This window comes from Bos javanicus, chromosome 15, assembly GCF_032452875.1.
Source record: "Bos javanicus breed banteng chromosome 15, ARS-OSU_banteng_1.0, whole genome shotgun sequence".
NCBI classification, from domain to species: Eukaryota; Metazoa; Chordata; class Mammalia; order Artiodactyla; family Bovidae; genus Bos; species Bos javanicus.
Genome location: NC_083882.1, coordinates 7,899,496 through 7,922,080, shown reverse-complemented (window position 1 = coordinate 7,922,080; position 22,585 = coordinate 7,899,496). Strand labels below are relative to the sequence as shown.

The 22,585-nt window shown below is 38.3% G+C and overlaps 1 protein-coding gene across 3 annotated transcripts in view; it reads right to left on the bottom strand.

Annotated features, from left to right (window-relative positions):
- Window positions 1-22,585, bottom strand: part of PGR (progesterone receptor) — a 128,218-nt gene that overhangs the window by 28,037 nt on the left and 77,596 nt on the right. For all 3 annotated transcript variants that reach the window (XM_061440138.1, XM_061440139.1, XM_061440140.1), the window contains 3 exons: window positions 14,761-15,066; window positions 4,372-4,516; window positions 2,551-2,681 (listed from right to left, as the gene is read on the bottom strand). In XM_061440138.1, coding sequence (XP_061296122.1) covers window positions 2,551-2,681; window positions 4,372-4,516; window positions 14,761-15,066 — 582 coding nt within the window. The remainder of the gene's footprint in view (window positions 1-2,550; window positions 2,682-4,371; window positions 4,517-14,760; window positions 15,067-22,585) is intronic.

The following is a 22,585-nucleotide window of genomic DNA, read 5'->3' as shown; positions in this document are numbered from 1 at the left end:
ATTTCCCCCTCCAGAGGATCTTCTTGACCCAAAGACAGAACCTTGCATCTTCTGTGTCTCCTGGCAGGCAGGTTCTTTACCACTGAACCACCCAGGAAGCCCTCCACTTTCTCAGGTACACTAAATTAGTTTCTGCTTGCTGGCTTGTGGGATTTTATTGCTACTGATATTTCTTTCATTTTATTTACTTTATTTTATTTTTAAAGAAATCCCTTGACTAATAGTTTTATGTAGTTTAAAAGGAACAATTATTAAAGTGTGTATTCAACCTGCCATATTTTCCTGGATATCTGTATTTTAATTTTTAATGGCAAATGGGTGGTTTAAATTCTTATCAAGTCATTGAACTTTTCTTTGGCCAACTTTTCTATTGCATATATTTTTAAAAAGTATTCTTTGAGATTTCTCATTTTTATTCCTTTTAGCTTATTTTTAACAAGCTAAAGTGTTTACAACTATGAGCCACTTATTTTAGGATACAATTTGAGCTAAATATTCAAACTAAGTTTTCCTCAAACATAAAGCTTCTTTTCTCAACAATATTTATTTGTTCCATACTCAAAGACTTCTACTGTTTCCATTATAGGATATAAAGTTCTAGTATATATAGTCTGATTTGACTAAGAATTCAGAGTATGTATTTTCCACATTATTAATTATTCTAACTTTCTAATTCTCTCCCTATCCCCATATTTTTGTAATACCTATTTTTTAAGATTTAAAGATGAATTTCAATAGCTGTGCCAAGTGTCTCCTCAAAATCCCATTAAAATTTGTGTAGATTTTATTACACAAATTATTACATATAATACTAAATAATTATATATGTTTATATACATAGTACTATTCACTGAGTACATGATTTTCCCTTTTCTTAAAGTTGCAAATGGCTGAAAGCCTTGCCTTCCATGGTATGTGAGTGGGAGTCATGTGTATCTCCCTTCCTTTCCTTACAACTGCCTTCCCTTAGCACTGCTCTAGTGATTATGGAGGCAGGTGTCAAGACGCTGCCTCCATCTGCCTGAACACCTGAGCAATAACAATGAGTCTCCCTGTAGATCTGCAGTGAAAATATAGTAAGGAGAATAAGTACTTAAGCTTTTTGAAAGCTACTGAGGTTTAGGGCTTGTTTGGCTCCCTGCATAATGTAGCCTACCCATAAATACAGTTTTATGTTAATGCTATCAACTAATTTGGGAGACCTAGGACCATCTATGATATATCTACTATTGAATTCATTACGACCAAGAAGAGAATTGACAGGAGTTAACTGCTGCATTATTAAAGTTCTTTCAGTTGACTGTTGGCCAGTCCCATATCAATTCCTTTGTCTACACTGTGCTTTTTTTTAATCAAATTATGCTTGAAGGTCTGTGTTCCCGATAGAGTTTCCAAGGGTCGGGTAAAAGGCTATGGTTCCCTAGATCCTGTATTAATCTCTGTCTGGGCACAGACTTCGTGAGGTAAACTGCCTTCTTAAGAGTTCAGCTTTTCTGCCTTTCCTCTTGATATGCTCCCCTGGCCTTACCATGTAAGATTCATGCCTCTAGAAGGAAATCCTTGCAGAAATCTTTTCTGAGAAAGACTCCTATCTCACTTTCTACCCTCAGTTCTTAGCTCTCTGTGGTTTCCTTTCAAATCACAATGACTGAAGGAGGAACCAATTCAAACAGTCAAGGTTGAGTCTACCTGTGTGTGGGAAGGACACAGGAAGGGGTAAAAGGTGGAAGCAATTTAAAAAGTTTTCCACTCAGATCCTGGGAGATCCATGGAGGCAGGGGGGCACATGTTCTTTGTGTGTGAGAATAAATGAATGGACGTCTGCCCACTCTTGTGGTGACCAGTGCTATTTCTTCGGGGTACACAGCTAAGGGGCGTTCCCTAGCTCTCCTGCAATTAGGGTGGACCAAAGAACGTGGGTGGAAGATAGTTCCAGATCTAGTCTTCAAACCTTCTCTTACTCAGTGCTCATCTTCTAGTCAGATAAAATGGAAGGCTCCAAGCTGATACAAAGGGTAGAGCCTCTGGATGAAAGGAGCCTGGGTTTTCTTGGCCAACCCACTGGACTGACTGTGAGTGGTCCATAAACTGTTATTATATTATGCTACTGATTCTTGCAGTTATGTGTTATAACTGTTAGACTATCCTGACATAAAGTGAACAGTTACAAATAAAACTGTGTGTTTTATAGAGTAAATCCTTTGTAGGGTGGGGGTGAAGGGAAGCATAGTCTGTGTTTATGCAGTATTAATTAGTTTATAATAGTTAATTAGATGAATAAGAAAAAGTTATTTAATCATGTTTTACCCAAAAAAAGAATAGAAACTGGCTTACTTGATGGGCTATTTTAGTATTAGGTGATAGATAAAATCTGAGAAATATGAGGTAACTTTATTATAGTCTATAGGTGCTTCTCTTTTGCAGTTTCCAACTCATTAAGATTCATAACTCATCTATAATCATACAATAGTACTGTTGTTTGAGACTTCCTTAATGAATTAAAAATTGAAAAAGTAAATCTCTTGCATTCAGTTACTTATACTCACTCACTTGTATTAAGAAGTAGCAATACTTTCATACAGAGGAACTCTTCTTGGCTGACTTGAAGCTTCACAAACTCCTGTGGGATCTGCCACATGGTTAGGCATAATGAATAGAATGATGACTCCTTCATCCGCTGTCTTGCACCACACACAGCACACAAAAGAAAAGCCAACAGTGGAAAAAAAATAAACACACACAGGATCTTAGCTAGTTTAGGTAATTTATGAGCGATTATGAGTTTTAATTATTACCTTATTTATTGAACATGACTTTTTATAAACAAACTCAATATTTGGAATTTTAAATGTCTTCTAAATTTACTCACACTAATGGATTTTGAGGATAAAAATTTTTGAAGTTGGAAGTTTATTTTAAATACACATTAACTAAGATTAATGTTGCTATTCACCTTTACTATCACATTTTAAAAACCTAACCCAAGAAAGGAGAGCAAAGTTGTAGCAGTTAAAAATGTGGTGCAGGGGAGAGCAGCTGCGAGGACGCTGGCGGAGAGACGCATGGGTCGTGGCTGGTCGCGCACCCCAGCTTCTAGCAAAATATTAAAATAAATAAATAAATAAATAAAAATGAGGTGCTGAGAAACACTCAGAAAATATTTATTTACTGTTATTTTTTCCTCGTGGATAAAATATATAAAATTTTGTGTGCAATCCAATGGGAGAGTGAATTCACAGAAATTGAATAGTGTAGAATACTTCGGTGCATTCAGTTTAAAATATTCGTGTAAAATGGCTACACTGTGAATGATTTTAGAGTAAATATATGGTGATATAGAAAAGAGAACATTAGTAGCATTACATAATTGACAAGACAAACATGAATTCTGAAATACCGAGGGCATTTACTTAAGGTATTTTCTCAGCTATGTACTATTTTGTAGTATCTGCATTAGTCAAAGAAGTGATCAGGAATGGTGGGAAAAACAAGACAAAACTAGATTTGACTCAGGAGAGATAAAATTAATCCCAACCATCACTTGGATTCTTTGGCAAATTACGAAGTCTCCTCTGACTTAGTTTTCTGAACTGTGAAATAAAGGGTGCTGATTCCTTACAAATTTCAAGGGACTGTGGGATAAAATAGAATAACATATATAAAAGTTACCTGCAATCTCTAAAGTTTAGTAAAGTTTGGTAAGTTTAGTAAATTTAGTAAGTTTAGTAAAGTTTAGTATAACTTATCATTTTATATAATTCTAAGTCAACAGACTCAATTAAGGACAGTACAAATACTTTCATGAAAAGATTCTTATTCAGTTTAAAGTTATATGTAGAAAGTTAATTATAGTAATTCCAATATAATCAAGCAAATTGGATTCAATTTTTATTATCTTTCAATGTTTTAAATAAATTACCAGTCTAATTTATCCTCTAGGAAGACAAATAATATTTTCACTTTTTGAAGGTAAGTCAATAGTTTTAAGCAAAATTATTCCTCTTTTACTTCATTATCTTCATTACTGCCAGTGTAAAAATTTTAACTTGATAAACTAAACATTTATTTGGTCTTTAAGAAGACCAAATGTATTTCTTGATACATTTCTGAAGTTTAAGAAATTTTTTATTTGTAACAACTACTATATATTGAAATAAAAGTAAAAGCTCTAAATAGCAAATCACAGATAATACATTTTTACTAATACTGTCAGTTCAAGTTATATTTTGAGGTAGTTCCAAGAAACATTTCAGGAAATTTTTATTATTTAGGACACTGGGTGTATGATCATCTACTGAAATGTAGTTTTCAAGATTATCCTACATATACACTTTTGATAATAATAACAACAAAAGTCAAGTTACTACTTACTCATTTAGTATTAGATCAGGCGCAAAATATAGCATCTGTCCACTGACATGCTTATAAGATCTCCATCCTAGTCCAAATACCATTAAACTCATCCAAGAATACTGGATGAGAGTTATTTGGTCATCAATATGTAAGTTCCGAAAACCTACAAAACAAATTTAAGAATAGAATGATCCCTGTGTCAAAAATCACTATGTCAAAACCTGAAAAATAAACATTTGAAAACAGATGTAAGTAGGGTATGCTCCAATACCTTGGCCACCTGATACAAAGAGCTGACTCACTGGAAAAGACCCTGATGCTGGGAAAGATTGAGAGCAGGAGAAGAGGGTGACAGAGGATGAGATGGTTGGATGGCATCATTGAGTCAACGGAAACGAGTTTGAGCAAAAGTCTGGGAGATAGTGAAGGACAGGGAAGCGTGGTGTGCTACAGTCCGTGGGGTTGCAACGGGTTGGACACGACTTAGCAACGGAACAACAACAACAAGGGTAATGTTTTCAGTCAAAATATTTATATACAAAAAAAAAAATAATCAGGAAATAATAAAGTCAGAAAAAATTAAAAAGGATAAGAGATTGGAATTCATTAAAATTAGTCATTGTGATTTAGCATTTCTGGGAACTCGCTAATTAAATCAAACGTATCATTCATTCATGCAACATTTATTTATGGAGAGTCAATTATGGACCAGGCACTGTGTAAAAATGCTGCGTTAAAAGATGAGTAAGACAAAACCCTTACCCTAAAAAGAATCTTAAAAGATAGAGTAGGTAAGAAGGAATCCACCAGGCAGTAGAGCGAGTAGGAAAACTGCCCCAGACAGAGATAATGCCAGAAGAAAGTCAGACTGCTGAGGAATCTCAATTCTTTGGGATTTAAACATAAATTGGTTTATTTTGTAAAACCCCTGTTTTCAGTTTTGCTACCTCTAATTTCTCTTTAACAACTCTTAATTAAAGTTTGAGTGGATTCCACAGGTTTCTGATCACTTTTGCTTTCTGAAACTTAATCCAGTTTCATTTTAAACTCCCCTATGGCTTAAGAGCTTTAAAGTCTGTATGTATATGGGTGTGTGTGTGGGTGTGTGTGTGTGGTGTGAGTGTCCTGGTCTTTCACACCTTCACAACCTCTCCCTTTTAGATTTTTCTCTGGTTTTGGTGGCAGAGGAAGAATGGCAGGAAAAGGGCAAATGCATCGTGACTTACATAGTCAGTGTTTTTTCCCAGCTCTTTCCAATTCTTTTTGCCTGCTTGGGGAAAGATAACCAGTTCAGCACTGATAACGTCAAGGAGGGTAAGGCAAAGAGGTGTTTGGAGGCGTGGGCTGGTGTTGGATCATGGGTGGTCTTGCATGCCTATGAAGCAGCAAGGGGAGTGATATAGCCTGATTTACACTATGCAGGGCTCACTGGCAGCCATGTGGAGGATGTGTTCAAGGGAAAAGGTCTGAAGTTAGGGAGAGAAATTGGGAGCTATTGCCAAAGTCCAGGAGAGAGATGATAAAAGCTCGAAATAAGTCAACAGGTAGGAGTAGAGAAGATAGAGCACATAGGAGAAAGTTTTAAAGAGTAAAATTAAAGAAATTGGCAACTGAATATATACAGATTGGAAAAAGAGGAAGTCAAATAGATGTTTCAGTTTTTACTTGAATGGTGCATGATGATGATAACAGCATTACTGAGACAAAATAAAGGAGAAAAAACAGGCGAGAGAGAAAATAAGAAAGCTTTGGACCTGTTTGAGGAACCAGTGGAAGATTCATTTCCATAGGAATTAGAGGTATGGGGACATATGGAGCAAAAGATATAAAACTCTAAATTATTTGTACTTGAGTACTTGAAACAGTAAAAGTGGGTGAAATATTTCATTAAAGGTATAAAGAAAACAAACATTTTGGTAGGATCATCAACCACGTTCTATAAAACTTTTTAAATAACATCTATTCCTTCTAAGACTCTGCTGAAGTCCACTTACAAAGGACCTATTTCAAGAGTCAAACTTAATTCTTTAGATCTCAAGTATAAAATAATTTTATTTCCTGATTTGGTTAATAATCTCAAAGTAAACAGAAAAGGCTATCTTTCCTTCATGTACTTCCTGCTATTCCCATCTTCGTATGACTAGCAGGAAGACTACTCTTTTCTTCCTGGAAATTCTTAGTCCCAGAGAGACTGAAAACAACCTTAGCACATATTCATAATCAGCGGTGCCACAGCAGGTATTTGCCCCTTTAGAGGCAGCGGGACTTCCCTCCCACTCCCCGTCTCTTTTTCCCTCTATGCGAATAGCTTCCCATCGTTTGCAGTTTGGTCAACCAAACTACAAAAGCAAGTACCCTGTGTTCCCACAAGGAAGCTGGCCAAGGCCTCTGGTTCCCTGGGCTTGTGATCTAGGTTTGAGCCGTAGAATACCTACTATCTGGACTTTGAAGCAAAAAATAGTAAAACAAAGATCAAGATATGGGTAGGCTTTACTTATGATGGTGGTGGTGCCTAACGACAGTGGGATCCAGTGGGGTCATTTGTGATGCTTGTCTTGGCCCTCCAGAGAGGCCTTGGTTTCTGTCTCCTCTTCAGACTCGTCCTTCTATTCAGTGAAGCCCTGACGTCTTTTCAGAAAATTATGTTTTTCTTTTTTGTTTGGTTTTTGATAGCAGGATGTTTTTGGTTTTTAAAACTTAGTAGCTGCTAAGTCACTTCAGTCGTGTCTGACTCTGTGCAACCCCCTAGATGGCAGCCCACCAGGCTCTGCCGTCCCTGGGATTCTCCAGGCAAGAATACTGGAGTGGGTTGCCATTTCCTTCTCCAATGCGTGAAAGTGAAATCACTCAGTTGTGTCAGACTCTGCGACCCCATGGACTGCAGCCTACCAGGCTCCTCCGTCCATGGGATTTTCCAGGCAGGAGTACTGGAGTGGGGTGCCATTGCCTGAGTTGGTGTTTATTGCTTACTTCCTGACTGACTCAAGTACAGAAAGACTCTCTAAAAATAACTAGCCAAGAAAAACTTGGCATGCAATTTTCATAATTCTCTCTTTATTTTCATGTCATACATGCATCTTGAAGTTCATGGTTATATATTACCTGTTTTTTTTTTAAATTATGAGTCACTCAATACATCTAGTACAGAAATACCACTTGTAAACTACATACTTTATAGGCTTTAAAAAATGGGTCATTACTTCTTCCATTAAGTTTAGGATCATTTGATAAGAGATGAATAATAAAGTTTCCTAATTCCTGAAAAGCAAGACTCCCTCAAGGGAGGCACATATAGACTTGGCTTATTTGGGGTATGTTATAATATAAAAGGCAAATCTTGGTGAAATAAAATATAAAATTACCAATATTTATAGCAGAAAGCATATTCTTTCTATGTAACAGAATGAAAAAAAAATCAGAAAAATAGCTTTATTTACTCCCCCTTTAAGTGAGTTTATCTGAGATAAGTGTACAATGGTAAATTGACTTTAACATGCTTAGTACAGAAGTGCAATTTTTTGAAGCCATTAACTGTAATATCATTCATTACTTTATACTGAAACAAAGACGGGAACACTGAGATCAAATTCCCATTGATGATAATGATCAGGTAAACTCAGTACTTTTGAGATGAGGATCAAAATGAAAACCTTCACACAGAGAAGTGATGGATGACCTGTAATTGTGTTCAACAAGTAGTAAAGAAAAATGCTCTTTCCTTTTAAGTGACTTGACCTGATAATTTCTGTCACAAACTGTCCAAGCCTTAATGCCTAAAACAAACTGAAAAGAAAGTGTACGGTAACACCTGGCCTACATGACCTTCTAGGTTCTCCTGGCTTAATCCCAAAGATTTGATAAAATATACCAGTTGTGCTCCTGTAAAAACTGTCATGTACTGAAACAGTTAATCTATAACAAGGGAAGAGCATCAACTATCTCAGCACCTTCCCACACAAGCACAAAGAAGCTTCAGCACAGCAAGTGTAATCACTACCATATGTTTCATGAACTTATGCACAAATGCGAACTTGAGTGTAAAGATTTAAGGCAGCATAGTTCTCAAAAAGCTAAGGGACCTTCGACTCAATATGGGGAGGCTTGGGGAAATCTTCCTAGGGCAAGCTGATTAGCATCCTGAAGACTAGTTAGGGACTAGCTAGGGGAAAATGTGGGAGAAGCGAAGGGCCACCAGGTAGGGAAAACAAAGTGGATGAAGAAAGGCTGGAAATTGAGCAAAGAGCTTTGTGGGAACCAAGCCTCAGAGGTGCTTGGAGTGGGAGAGTGAGAGAGAATGTAAATTCAGGAGCCGGAAGGACCTGAAATAGTAAGGCTAAGAAGTTTGACGTTGTTCTGGAAAGGGATGGGAATAATATAACAGATGATAATTGCTTTTGAAAAGATGATCCTAGTGGCAGAATTGAGGACTATCTGCGGGCAGTGTGAAACTGTGATAATAGTGTCAGTCGGGGGCTATGACTGAAACCTAGGGGAAAATGATAAGGACTTAAAATAGCTCAAGGGAGTAGCAGTGTAAATAGCATGTATAATGAATCATACATATAATAAGCAGAGTTGACAGAGGTGAAGGAGAAAAGTGAGCAAAGGATTATAACCAAGATTCTGTCTGCAGTGCCATTTCAAGATACAGAGAAAGGTTTTAGGCTCATGAAGTAGAAGGTCATGCTGGCTTGGAAGCTCATGTAGGTAGAAATGTGTAATAAGCACAATAAATATATAGTCCAATACTTCTGTAGAGGATCTAGGTTGTCACCATGTAAGTAGGAATCATGAGAATATAATGGGAGCTGAAGACAAGGCCGTAAGTGAGCAAATCCAGCCCTGCAGACTGAGAAACTACTGGAATAGAAGATGGAAGCAGGAAATGCCAAATTCATGGGAGAACAAGTCCACAAAGGAAACAGATGTGTAAATCGAGAGAAACATATCTGCCTGGAAGGGAATGAACGCTACAAGAAGAGTTTCAGCAAGACACGGCTCCTCCGTCCTGGCTTCAGAGGTACTCGAAACATGGTAAGGGCTGAAAGTACTCATTTGATTTGACAAAAGATTTTGGTGACATTGACAATAGTAGTTTCAGTGAAATAGAATATTAGAAAATCATTTTTTAGTGTCTTCATGAAAATACTATCAAACCCTGACCTTACTCCAAGAGGGCTAATCTCATTTCTTTTCCATCACTTTTTTTTGGGAGAAGTAGTTTAATTTATTCATTGATTTGGGGAGAGAGACAAAAATATTTTGTCATGCATGCAATGGCTATTACTGACTCAAAAGATATTTTGGCATGCTTCAAAGGCAAAAAAAAAAAAAAAAAAAAACAGGCAAAGGACTGTTCTAGTCTTCTGATACTGATGAATGCAAGTAGTCTGGCTGAAAAGTCAAATATGTTTACAAATGTCAAAGCATTGGCCAGAATATTTTTTTTTTCAGCAAATAAATAGAAGAATCAAGGCAAAATTTATGCAAAGGAAATATTTCTCCTGAACCTCTCTCTCACATCAATTCTGCTACGATGTATTCTGCTAAATACACAGAATAAAGAATAAGGATGAAGTTGGACTGGGAATGAGTACTTAAACATTTTATATACAAAGTCTACCCTGACTCAGCCCACAATGTACACCTCTAAATTTACTTTCTGCGATTCTCTCCGATATAATTTTCTCAGCGATTTCTTAATTCTTGGATGAGGAAACCCCCAGAACGCCAGTGGTGTTTGAGAAACCATATGCAAGTTGTATTCTCTCAATCAGCAGCTATTAACAATTTTAATTACTATACTGTGGGGGGAAGGTATGATAACATTTTTATGTTACTAAGGGACCTTCACTCTTCTAGAACCATTCTTATGCTGGTCTAATTCATTATTCACCAAACACACCTCATGATTCCCTTGTTTTATACCATCAGCCACACTATTCCTTCTATCCAGAATGCTTTCTCTTCTTAACACTATTTATCAAAGTTTCACTTCTCCTTCACGGTGTACTTTAACTGATGCCTTGTCTCTGAATCCTTCTCTTGTCCCTAAAGACAAGTTCTTCTGTCTCCATTTTTTAAAATCCGTACCTTACGTCACTTTCACACACTACTACAGTTGATCTTTGAATAACACAGATTTGAACATGGGTCCACTCACCCAAGATTTTTTTCAGTGCTATAGTACTATATGATCCATGGTTGGTTGAATCTGTGGGTACAGAACTGGTCCAATTTATTACTCACCAAACAAACCTCTTGATTTCCTCATTTTACAGTATTAGCCACATTATTCCTTCTATTCAGAATGTTTTCTCTTACCTATATGTGGATTCTTGGCTGCTTGGACAGTCAGTGCCCCTAACTCCCTCGCTGTACTAGGGTCAATTGTATAGCTGTTTGAGGCTTCCCTGATGGCTCAGATGGTAAAGAACCTTCCTGCAATGCAGGAAACCTGGGTTCAGTCCCTGGGTCAGGAAGATCCCTTGGGTAAGGGACTGCTACCCACCCCAGTCGGAGAAGGCAATGGCACCCCACTCCAGTACTCTTGCCTGGAAAATCCCATGGATGGAGGAGCCTGGTGGGCTGCAATCCATGGGGTCGCTAGGAGTCGGACACGACTGAGCGACTTCACTTTCACTTTTCACTTTCATGCATTGGAGAAGGAAATGGCAACCCACTCCAGTGTTCTTGCCTGGAGAATCCCAGGGACGGGGGAGCCTGGTGGGCTGACGTCTCTAGGGTCACACAGAGTCGGACACGACTGAAGTGACTTAGCATAGCATACCCACCCCAGTATTCTTGCCTGGAGAATTCCATGGACAGAGGAGACTTGTGGGCTATAGCCCATGGGGTCGCAAAGAGTCAGACACGACTGATCAACACTTTCACTTTTTTGAGTATCTTTCATTACACTGTTTTGAATGTTCCTTAACAGAGGGAATACATCTTGCTCATTTTTTAAATTTTGCAAATATTATGCTACTTCAAGTTTCAAAAAGGAAAACATTACCCACTGAAGTTGGAACTAAGTGTCAATGTAAAATCATTCATATATAGATATAATATGTCAGAGACAATGTAACCTCAGAGATCACTTGTAAATGGACTGTCATGAGGCATATTTTGTGAGTCTCCATTAAATAGAAAAAGAAAGGTATTTCTGAAATAGTATGGTAAAGATGTCAGATATGCTGTGATCACCGTGACCCGTCGAAGACAAAGGAGAGCACAGACAAAGATGCAACGGGAGTCCCTGAGCAGGCAGCACAAGTCCTCTCGGGGGCTTGCAGCCACGCATCCTGTGGCTCTCATGCGTGCTGACACCTTGGTGATGATCATCAGCCTGCATCTGATCTTTTTCCTCTCCCAGAGAAGTGTTTAAAATTATCTTTTTTTTTTCTTTGCAAAGTTAAAGGGCATTGGTTTCTTTGGATAAACGTATATACCCAAGGAATTTTAGGTCTTGAACAAACACTTATTACATATGGTGTTTTCACTTCAAATCCCTACAGGTCTACTATTCAAACGAGCCTAACCAGACAACACAGGATATTGTGAATAAGTGCTGTCCCTGTTTAGTTTAGGGCCACGATTCCTTTCCCCAGAGCTTTGGGGCAGATTTCTCTTCTCTGATGCCTCAGAAGGCCTGAAATCTTAAGCTGACTCCCAAAATACACTTTCTGTTTGTGAAAGAACTGCCTGATCTACCTACATGTTTTCCAAGCAATATCTTTTTTTTTTTCCACTTTAAATAAGTAAACTATCAATAAGCTTCATTTAACTAAGTCCATCTTTCACAGACCAATAACCCTGTGAGTGGATAGATAAAAGAAGTTTCCCTTATGGACAAAACTGATGACCAGGTGCGAGGATGCGCTGCATGGCAATGCAGTGCCATCACGAGCCCAGCCTGCTGGCTCCTCTACCACCACCGAGTGAGGGTTGCGTCTTGCACAAAGGAAACGTGCAACAGACATTTCTCAAGTGACTCACGTGAACAAAGTTGGAGGTATTTGAGCAGCTAGTAGTTTTGAGAGCAAATTGTTATACACGTGTCCTTCTGAGTCCTCCCACAGAGGTCAGTATGGTCACTCTGCTTCACTGACTGCTTTCATCATTCATTCAAATTACTCTCAGCATTCAGACCATGAAAATATGGTTTGAAAGACCATGGGCCACTCAGTACTTTGATAATTTTAATGCTTCCCTTATTATACAGTCAATGAAAACAACATGTGTAATACTGGTGATGCCATCATTCTTGTTTACTTATACACAAATTACATTTTGCAACATTAAAAAAGTCATCACCAAATGCAATGTGAAAATTTTCTCTCACTCTTTTGGAGGGTGTGTGGGGATCAAAAATCTAGACAGATAGTTGTATTTCAACTAAGGGGACTCAATTAGTTTTTTTCCAAAATGAATAAATTACCTTTGTAATTATAATTGGTTATTTTCTAACTTTGCCACATGATAATAGAGTCTTTTTTTAACAGTAGAGAATCTACAAAATGAAAACCAAAGAAATATGAGCTATGTCAACAAAAATCAAAGAAAGAACCTTTCCAAATAATAGAAAAACATAAATGTTTAAATACATAAACACTCATATTTTAAAACTGAAAAAGTTCACCAATGTTATTGTAATATTTTAATAAAAATCTATTGTTTGATAACCACTTTACAGTAAACTTTAAAAAGAATTCAGAACTTTTCTAATAAAAAAAAAATTACCTGTCCAAAGCCTTTCAACAAGAGTGAAGCTAATAAGAACCTGGGCATTTTGATTTTTTTTTTATTTTATTTTATTTTTAAACTTTACATAATTGTATTAGTTTGATGTTACTTTATCTTCACTAGAATAGTGAGTTTAATTAACTTTCTCAACATGTATTTTTTTAAAGAGTCAACAAACAGGAATCTATTTTTCTTTCTGTCTCATGTAAACTTGACTTTTCAATAACAATTCATCTATTATATTTCAAACCTTTCAGGTAGAAGAACTGAGAAATAGTATTAAGGCAAATTGGGAAATGAATTCTTTTTTTAAAAAAAGGCTATTAAATTTACTTGGAGACTAAAATGTATATGTTTAATTCTTGATCAGATAAACTAGTCTAAAGGAGTATAAGGTTACTATCAGTGTGAAGAGAAAATAACTTTAAAAAAGGTTTTATTTCTAATTATGGGATTAATGCCTCCACAAGTAACTGTGTACATGCGTGTGAAACTGCTTCAGTCATGTCTGACTCTTTGTGACTCTAAGGACCGCAGCTTGTCCAGCTCCTCTGTCCACGGGATTATCCAGGCAATAAACTGGAGTGGGTTGCCATGCCCTCCTCCAGGGGATCTTCCCAACCCAGGGATCAAAGCGGCATCTCTTATATCTCCTGCATTGGCAGGCAGGTTCTTTATCACTAGCACCATTTGACAAGTCATTACTACGAATGTATTATTCTCTTAGCTCTGCAGTCCAAGGTTTAGCAGGTGAGAACTACATCCCTGTAATTCTTTCAGTCTCTTGGCTTCCAAGGAACTATGCTGAGAGAGCAGAAGTAACTAATAAAGTGACTAAAATCCTTTCATGACGACATAATTCAAATTGTCACTGTCTGAGTATAAATTCACAAAAATAGTGACTGGAGGTTTCTCTGTGTCCAAATTATTTGTTTTAGGTTTAGCAACTTTATTTCTTAATTGACTTTAGATACTCTGCTACACTCTGAATACTATTTTGACTTGTTATATGAATAGATACATTCAGTCTTATTTTCAACCACATGAGGTTGGTTAAATTTGGATTTGGAAGAATCCCATGGATGGAGGAGCCTGGTAGGCTGCAGTCCATGGGGTCGCTAGGTGTCGGGCATGACTGAGCGGCTTCACTTTCACTTTCCACTTTCATGCATTGGAGAAGGAAATGGCAACCCACTCCAGTGTTCTTGCCTGGAGAATCCCAGGGACAGGGGAGCCTGGTGGGCTGCCGTCTATGGGGTTGCACAGAGTTGGACCCGAGAAGCAACTTAGCAGCAGCAGCAGCAGCAGACATTTCTGAGAAGATGGTCAATTTGTCTTTCTGTGAACTATGATACTATCTAGTAGATAATACAGAGTTATGCTATTCCTTAACTGCTTCATATATGTAATTCTTGATTCATCAGCAAGACTCAAAATGTTATCTATGTCTTTTTTATTTCCATAGCACACAGTAGGGTCCTAGACAAACAGTATATAATATAGGGGCCTAGATAAATATTTTGAACTGCTGAAACACACACGACAACCCCCTGTTTATACTCCATTTAATTTATTGCGTGGCCTGTTTTATTTAGCCACCCACTAGTATGAAGCCATAGTAAAAATTTTTATTACATGCTATTATATACAAATTATTATTACCTGGCAGTGATTTAGACCACTTGACCACTGAAAGAAGTTGTCTCTCGCCAAGCTGATTCAGACTTGTCAGCAGAGAGCTGGAGGTATCAGGTTTGCTGTTGTCATGTCCTGCATAGACCACATCTGGTTCAATGCTCATGAGCAAGTTGATCAGTGGGGGGATCAACTGCAAGTCTTGACTTGGTGAAAAAGTGATTCTCTGGCTTAGGGCCTGGCTTTCGTTTGGAATACCCACCGGCTGTGGGAGGGCAACAGCATCTAGTGTTCTCATAACTCTAACTTTATTGAACTTTTTAAACTTTCGGCCTACAGAGAAGGAAAAAAAAAAGAAGAAGAAGAAAGAAAGGTCATGTAAATACACAGAAACTAAATATTCCAGCAGAAAATTATTTCTAATGTCTTAAAATTACAGCATTATAGCATTATAGGTTTTGGTTATCAGTCTAATACAATGAGACCTAGTAAGTAAAAAGGTTAGGTCTCAGACATGGATTAAAGAATTAATTACAGCAGCATTCACTGGATAGGCTTGGGGAATTACACCAGTATCCAAGGCAAGGTTATGGAGCTTTGCAGTAAAAAAAGAAAAAAAAAAAAACATGTAGAAAAGACAAATGGCTCTTCGTAGAGACTAAGCTCAGTTTGGGGGGCTTCCCAGGTGGCACTAGTGGTTAAGATCCCGTTTGCCAATACAGGAAACATAAGAAATGCAATCCCTGGGTCTGGAAAATCCCCTGGAGGAGGTTACGGCAACCCACCCCAGTATTCTTGCCTGGAGAATGCCATAGACAGAAGAGCCTCGTGGGGTACAGTCCATAGGGTTGCAAAGGGTCAGACATGACTGAAGTGAACTTAGCACACACGTACGCAAGTTCAGTGTTGGCCAATATTCTGATAGGGAGTATTAGAATAGTTATTACTATTCTGACCAAATTGTCCCAAAATTATTGCTAAAAACTACATTAATTAAAACACAACCTTTAGTAGATGTTGAGTATTATTTTAAATTTTATTCTTTTAAGAATCTGTTAAAGGATATGCATATACACATGCAAACCCCACAAAATCTTGTACACAATTTCATTGAGTTCACGATCAGTTGAAGTTCCCTGAAATCAATACATGGAATAGTATGAGATCTAAGGACTCAAAATAAAGAACCTCATTTCTAAATTAAGGGGGGAGAGAGTCCGCATCTTGTGCTGGTCAGACCACATTTGTATTTGTAGACCATTTGTAGAATTTCTATTTCTAGAATTCTTTCCACTGCTGAATTGTGATGTGTTAGGAAGAAAAATGGGCTGACAGGAAGATGAGTAGAAAATCCGCCGTGTGAGGAGTGGTTGAAGGGGACCAAGATACACAACTGGGCCACTGCTAGTTCCCAGAGGCCCTGGAGTGATCAGAGGGCAGGCCGGACTCTGGCCCCTGCCGACTCTATGCCAGGCATGGGCTGCTTAATGGTATCAAGTGTCTGTGCTCTTCCGCCTGGAAAAAAAAAAAGGCTAAGGGAGGCTTGATAACGCTTTGCAATCATCTAAGCAGAGGTTGCAGTCGGCTGTCTTCAAACGCCTGTTCTGGCTCACAGACGTGTTTTCTTTGGCTCACACAATTCTTCCCAGAGTTATGAAAACATTTCTGAATTAGCTGGGTGGCAACAATCTGTTAAAGCCACGCTGCAGCTGCTGCTTTGGACGGGGCAGACAGCCCACAAACTGGTGGTAGGCCTTTGGTCAGGTTTCTTAAATTGGATCACTCTGCCCACTTAAATGACCTGCCTGGACTCGGCAAGCACTTGCCCTGGTGATTTCTCAGCTCAGGTATTGTTATTAAGAAAAAGGATTTTATTTATTCTATGGAGTCCCCCCAAACTATGTTAAAATCTGCAGGGGACAGATAAGCAAACGCCAGTCAAAATACAGAAAGGATCCAGGAGTGTTTAAGGAGATGAAGCAGGTTTCTTTGCGAAGGAATGAGTTCTTTGAGGGGAAGGAATTAATGTTTGTGGAGTATCTGCTTTATATATGTATTATGTTGCCTCACAGTAAGTGGGAATTATTAATTCCATTTATAAATTAGGAAGAAGAAGAGTAGAGAAGATGGCATGCCCAATATTAGAGTGATAGAACTTGGATGATGTGGACTCTGAGTTCAAACTCTTTCTCATACAATCTCCCTGGGTTTTCAGGCAAGGACTTCATGGTCATCTGGGGGGATTCTGAAAAAGAAGTTTAGGTGAGAGATGCTGGAAAAAAGCACAAAGGTTTGATTCCTTCCAATCCTAAAATATTGTGATTAACAGAAAATAAGACTTACACCCTTACCAGCCTCTTCTCTCCCCAACAACTCCAACATTGTTTTCTTTTTAATTTGCATTAACCGCCTTTCTCTTTTTTTCATTTAAAAAATTAATTAATTTTAATTGGAGGATATTACTTTACAATATTGTGATGGTTTTTGGCATACATTGACATGAAACAGCCACAGTGCACATGTGCCCCCCATCCTGAACCCCCTCCTACCTCCTTCCCCACCCCATCCCTCTGGGTTGTCCCAGAGCACCAGCTTAGAGTGCCCTGCTTCATGCATCAAACTTGCACTGGTCATCTGTTTTACACATGGTAATATACATGCTTCAGTGCTATTCTCTCAATCACCCCACCCTCACCTTCTCCCACATAGTCCAAAAGTCTGTTCTTTACATCTGTGTCTCTTTGCTGCCTTGTATATAGGATCATCATTACCATCTTTCTAAATTCCATATATATGTGTTAATATACTGTATTGGTGTTCCACTTTATAACTTACTTCAGTCTGTATAACAGGCTCCAGTTTCATCCACCTCATTAGAACTGACTCAAATGCATTCCTTTTCATAGCTGAGTTCAATTCTGGTTTTATCAGGATTTGATTACACTATGAAACTATGTAATTTTACTGAAAACCAAAGCAAATATTTTACACTTTGATTAGTGTAACAAGTCTTATACACAAAATAAATTCCAAGACAATTTCCTAACATGTTGATTATACAAAGTGCAATTTGAATTAATATAGAAATGTTCACATTTCTGTTTGTGATCCAGGCTTTTCATGAATCCCAGTGAAAAAGAATGGGGGACACACAATAAAAGCAAAATTGAAAGGTGAACTAACATTAAACTAGATTATTTACATATCTATCTTATATAATTTAACTTGATGCTCAACCATTTGAAATAAACACTAGCATTTCCATTTTTTTAATATGAGGAATAGGTTTACAGAGGCTAAGTAATTGGCTAAGTTTATAGAGATAATAAATGCCAGAGTAGAGATATTAATCAAGGGTTAATTTCTTTTAGTTTTTCTTTTACTTACTCATAAAACATTTATTGAGTGGTTTTATGTGCTAGGCATCATTTAAGGTTCTGAAACTGCAGCACTGAATAATCAGACAAAGTATCTGCTTTCGTGGGGCTTATATTCTGAGGGGAAGATGGAGAGGACCTGTAAACAAATAAAGAGCAAGATAATACCAAACAATAGTGTGCACTATGAGTGAAATGGATAACAGTGATAGAAAGTAACCTGATGGAACAGGACAGAATTAAAAATGGTCAGGGAAAGACTACGGTCTTTCCACCAGACCACACTGCTGCCCCTTCATATAGCCTTTATTTCTCTAAATCTGTAGGCTAATGACTCTTTCAGAGCAGATCAAACAGTATATGTTGAAGGAGAACTTTGCACACCAGGAGAATTAACAAGAATTGAATAAATGTACAGTATTATTAAAAGATGCTTTCCTGAAGCACTCAGTTCAGTTCAGCTCAGTCGCTCAGTCGTGTCTGACTTTTGCAACCCCATGGACTGCAGCACACTAGGCCTCCTTGTCCATCACCAACTCCCAGAGCTTGCTCAAACTCATGTCCATCAAGTCAGTGATGCCATCCAACCATTTCATCCTCTGTCAACCCCTTCTGCTTCTGCCTTCAATCTTTCCCAGCAACAGGGTCTTTCCCAATGAGTCAGTTCTTCGCATCAGGTGGCCAAAGTACTGGAGCTTCAGCTTTATCATCAGTGCTTCCAGTAACTATTCACGACTGATTTCCTTTAGGATTGACTGGTTGGATCTCCTTGCAGTCCAAGGGACTCTCAAGAGTCTTCTCCAACACCACAGTTCAAAAGCATCAATTCTTTGGCACTTAGCTTTCTTTAAAGTCCAACTCTCACATCCATACATGACTACTAGAAAAACCATAGCTTTGACTAGATGGACCTTTGTTGGTAAAGTAATGTTTATGCTTTTTAATATGCTGTCTAGGTTGGTCATAGCTTTTCTTTCAAGAAGCAAGTGCCTTTTAATTTCATGGCTGCAGTCATCATCTGCAGTGATTTTGGAGCCTAAAAATATAAAGTCTGTCACTGTTTCCCTTGTTTCCCCCATTTATTTGCCACGAAGTGATGGGATCCGATGACATGATCTTAGTTTTCTCACTGTTGAGTTTTAAGCCCACTTTTCCACTCTCCTCTTTCACTTTCATCAAGAGGCTCCTTTAGTTCTTCTTTGTTTTCTGCCGTAAGGGTGGTATCATCTGTGTATCTGAGATTACTGATATTTCTCTTGGCAATCTTGATTCCAGCTTGTGTTTCATCCTGCCTGGCATTTCACATGATGTACTCTGCATAGAAGTTAAATAAGCAGGGTGACAATATACAGCCTTGACGTACTCCTTTCCCTATCTGGAACCAGTCTGCTGTTCCATGTCCAGCTCTAACTGTTGCTTCTTGACCTGCATACAGATTTCTCAGGAGGCAGGTCAGGTGGCCTGGTATTCCCATCTCTTTAAGAATTTTCCACAGTTTGTTGTGATCCATACAGTCAAAGGCTTTGGCGTAGTCAATAAAGTAGAAGTAGATGTTTTCCTGGAACTCTCTTGCGTTTTTGTTGATCCAACAGATGTTGGCAATTTGATCTCTGGTTCCTCTGGCTTTTCTTGAAGCACTTTTCCTGAAGCTTTAAATTGTTACAATCTTGCCACCTCTATACTCCACCCCCTACAAGACCTGTTTCTTCTTCCCAAAACACATCTTGCTGCTGCTGCTGCTGCTAAGTTGCTTCAGTCGTGTCCAACTCTGTGCGACCCCATAGACGGCAGCCCACCAGGCTCCTCTGTCCCTGGGATTCTCCAGGCAAGAATACTGGAATGGGTTGCCATTTCCTTCTCCAAGAGATGTAATAACTCATCTATCTACAGCTCATGACTGTGTGGCATGTGGGAAAAATGGACCTTGGGTTGGCCATATCTGTGTAAGAATCCTATCATTTAAGAGCATTATATGGGGGGTAGATTATTTTATTTATCCAAGTATCGGTTTATTCAGCTTTTAAATAGGGAATCTACCTCTCAATACTGTCATCAGTCTAGATAAGATGTGTAAGGTATGTGATCAAGTGCCTGGCATATAGCAGACACTCACTAACATTAGCTCTGACTTTTGAAACATGATTAGAAAGAATTGAGAGGACGTGAAACTGTAACTTTGTTTGAATTTTCTGATATTAAAACATGTTCCTCATCAGGTATATTCCTCTCCCTCCAAAACCCAAGGAAACAAACAAACAACACAGGCTTCTATGGGCATGTATGTTTAAGCAATGCTGTGTTAGTAAAGTTAAAGTGATATCCTTACCTTACTTAGTCCTCTATCGGAGAACCTTCAATACATTGTTTGGATTATGGATCTCTAAGAGAAAAATGTTAATATACCATGTTTTCCAAGTCTATCTGGCCTTTTTACTTGATGAAAGATCTGTTAGTATCTCAGGGAATTCACAGTTTGGAAAACACTACTTCAGAATATTTTTCTGTACGAGGTTTGCACATGAAATCAAGCCTATAGCTCATACGGTAAAGAATCAGCTTGCAACGCGGGAGACCTGGGTTCAATCCCTGGATTGGGAAGATCCTCTGGAGAAGGGAACGGCTACCCACTCCAGTATTCTTGCCTGGAGAATCCCATGGACAGAGGAGCCTGGTGTGCTACAGTCCATGGAGTCACTAAGAGTCAGATATGACTGAGTGACTAACACTTTTACTTTTTCACTATGAGTTGGACCTCATTAGTTCCATTGTCCAGCATCCAGTCTCTGACTTTTCTCTTAGCAAGTTAAATAAAACAATCAGCTGTTATTAAAAATACGGTTAACCTTAACTCCTTTTGACATTATATAAAATGTGAACTGTAAAAACACAGGTACATCTGCACCAAACTTTTAAACTGCCTTTGTTTCATCATAAAGCAAAATATAGAAGGGAGTGGTGTTCTTTATTTCTGCCACAAATGGCAATTTTAAGTTAAGGTCCAGAGCCCCACAGAGCACATTAGATTAAAATTTGGATAGATATTTAAATTTAGATATACAATTATTGTAACCACATACAGTGTTGTAGAGACAAATCAGAGTCCCCAAGGGAAGATAATGTTAAGAGAAGAAAAGGGTTAAAGAAAAAGTTCCCTTGTTCTTTACAGTGATCTTCAAAGAAGAGATCGCCTCTTTGTCCGCTTTGTATATTCACTCAGTGTCTGGTACTGCCTCAATAAATCTCTGCTGAATGGATGAAAGAATATATGATTATGTCTTTCTGTAGTTCTTCTCCATTGCTCTATCTGCTTCCTTCCGAGTACACAGCCGCCACCTCCACCAGGCCCCATGAGGACAAGGGCCAGGTCTCCTGCAGTTACCAACGCAGACCTGAAGGCTTCCAAACCGCCTACCACACAGTGGGCTACCAGGGAATGTTTCTTGAGCTACTGAAGTTATTATTTTGGCTTAACATAGAGCTTGAAAAAGGAATATCCCAGCAAGAATACAAAGAAGAGAATGGGAACAGCAATGTGATTTTTTTTCTGATTTGCTGAATTTCATATAAGGTGGTCTTCTTTCAAAGAAGTGATTCCTAACCTTCATGTACAAAAACCACTGTTAATATAATGAACAAATCTATATAATTTCATATGATTGTTGACTGAGAAAAAAGATAGTGGTTAAAGTACCCAGAATCAGTAAAAATACATAATAACTCTGTATAATATGTAACATTATGTACACTGAAAAACAACAGTACCTGGTGGTTTGGTAACCTAAGTAGAGACTAGGTGTGTGAGCCCAGTAGCCACCCTTGACTCACCCCCCGGCATCTATCTTCAGAAGTTTTCAATGTTTTGCTGGAAGGAGGGAAGATGCTAAGGGATGGGCGTGGAGGTGTTAGAAATAATGTGGAGAGAAAGACTTGGTAGCTGTCCCTCATTCCACCTAATGGACATCATTTTGAGGATGGAAGCAGAAGCAGAGCAGCTAATTTTTTGAGGCTTAGGGAAAGAGGAGATCCATCTAGAGTGTGTTTTCTTTGGAAAGAGGAGATCCATCTACAGAGTGTTTTCTTTGTAATCAACGTGCACTACTGGAAGCCCGATACTCTGCCTCCTTCCTGTTGCAACGAATGGACTGCCTGTGCCCCTATCACTTCAGCACTAAATCTTAGTTTTCTTCTTGTACTCAAGGACTTTCCTCTGCAACTGTCTGCCCTTGTGCCTGCATCCTCTAATCCTCTCATGCACAATCCATCCACTGAAGTGAGATTATTCTCTCCCCTCCTATTCTCCCTGGAACCCATTCCAGTCAGATTTTTCTCCCTACTCCAATAGAACTGCTCTTGGCAGTTTTTTTTTTTTTTTTTAATGCAGAAAGGCAACTTCCATTTATTCAAATTAAATTATTGTATGAGTTCCCTATACAAATAAAACCTTTTTTGTAAATAAAAATACAAAATGCTACAAA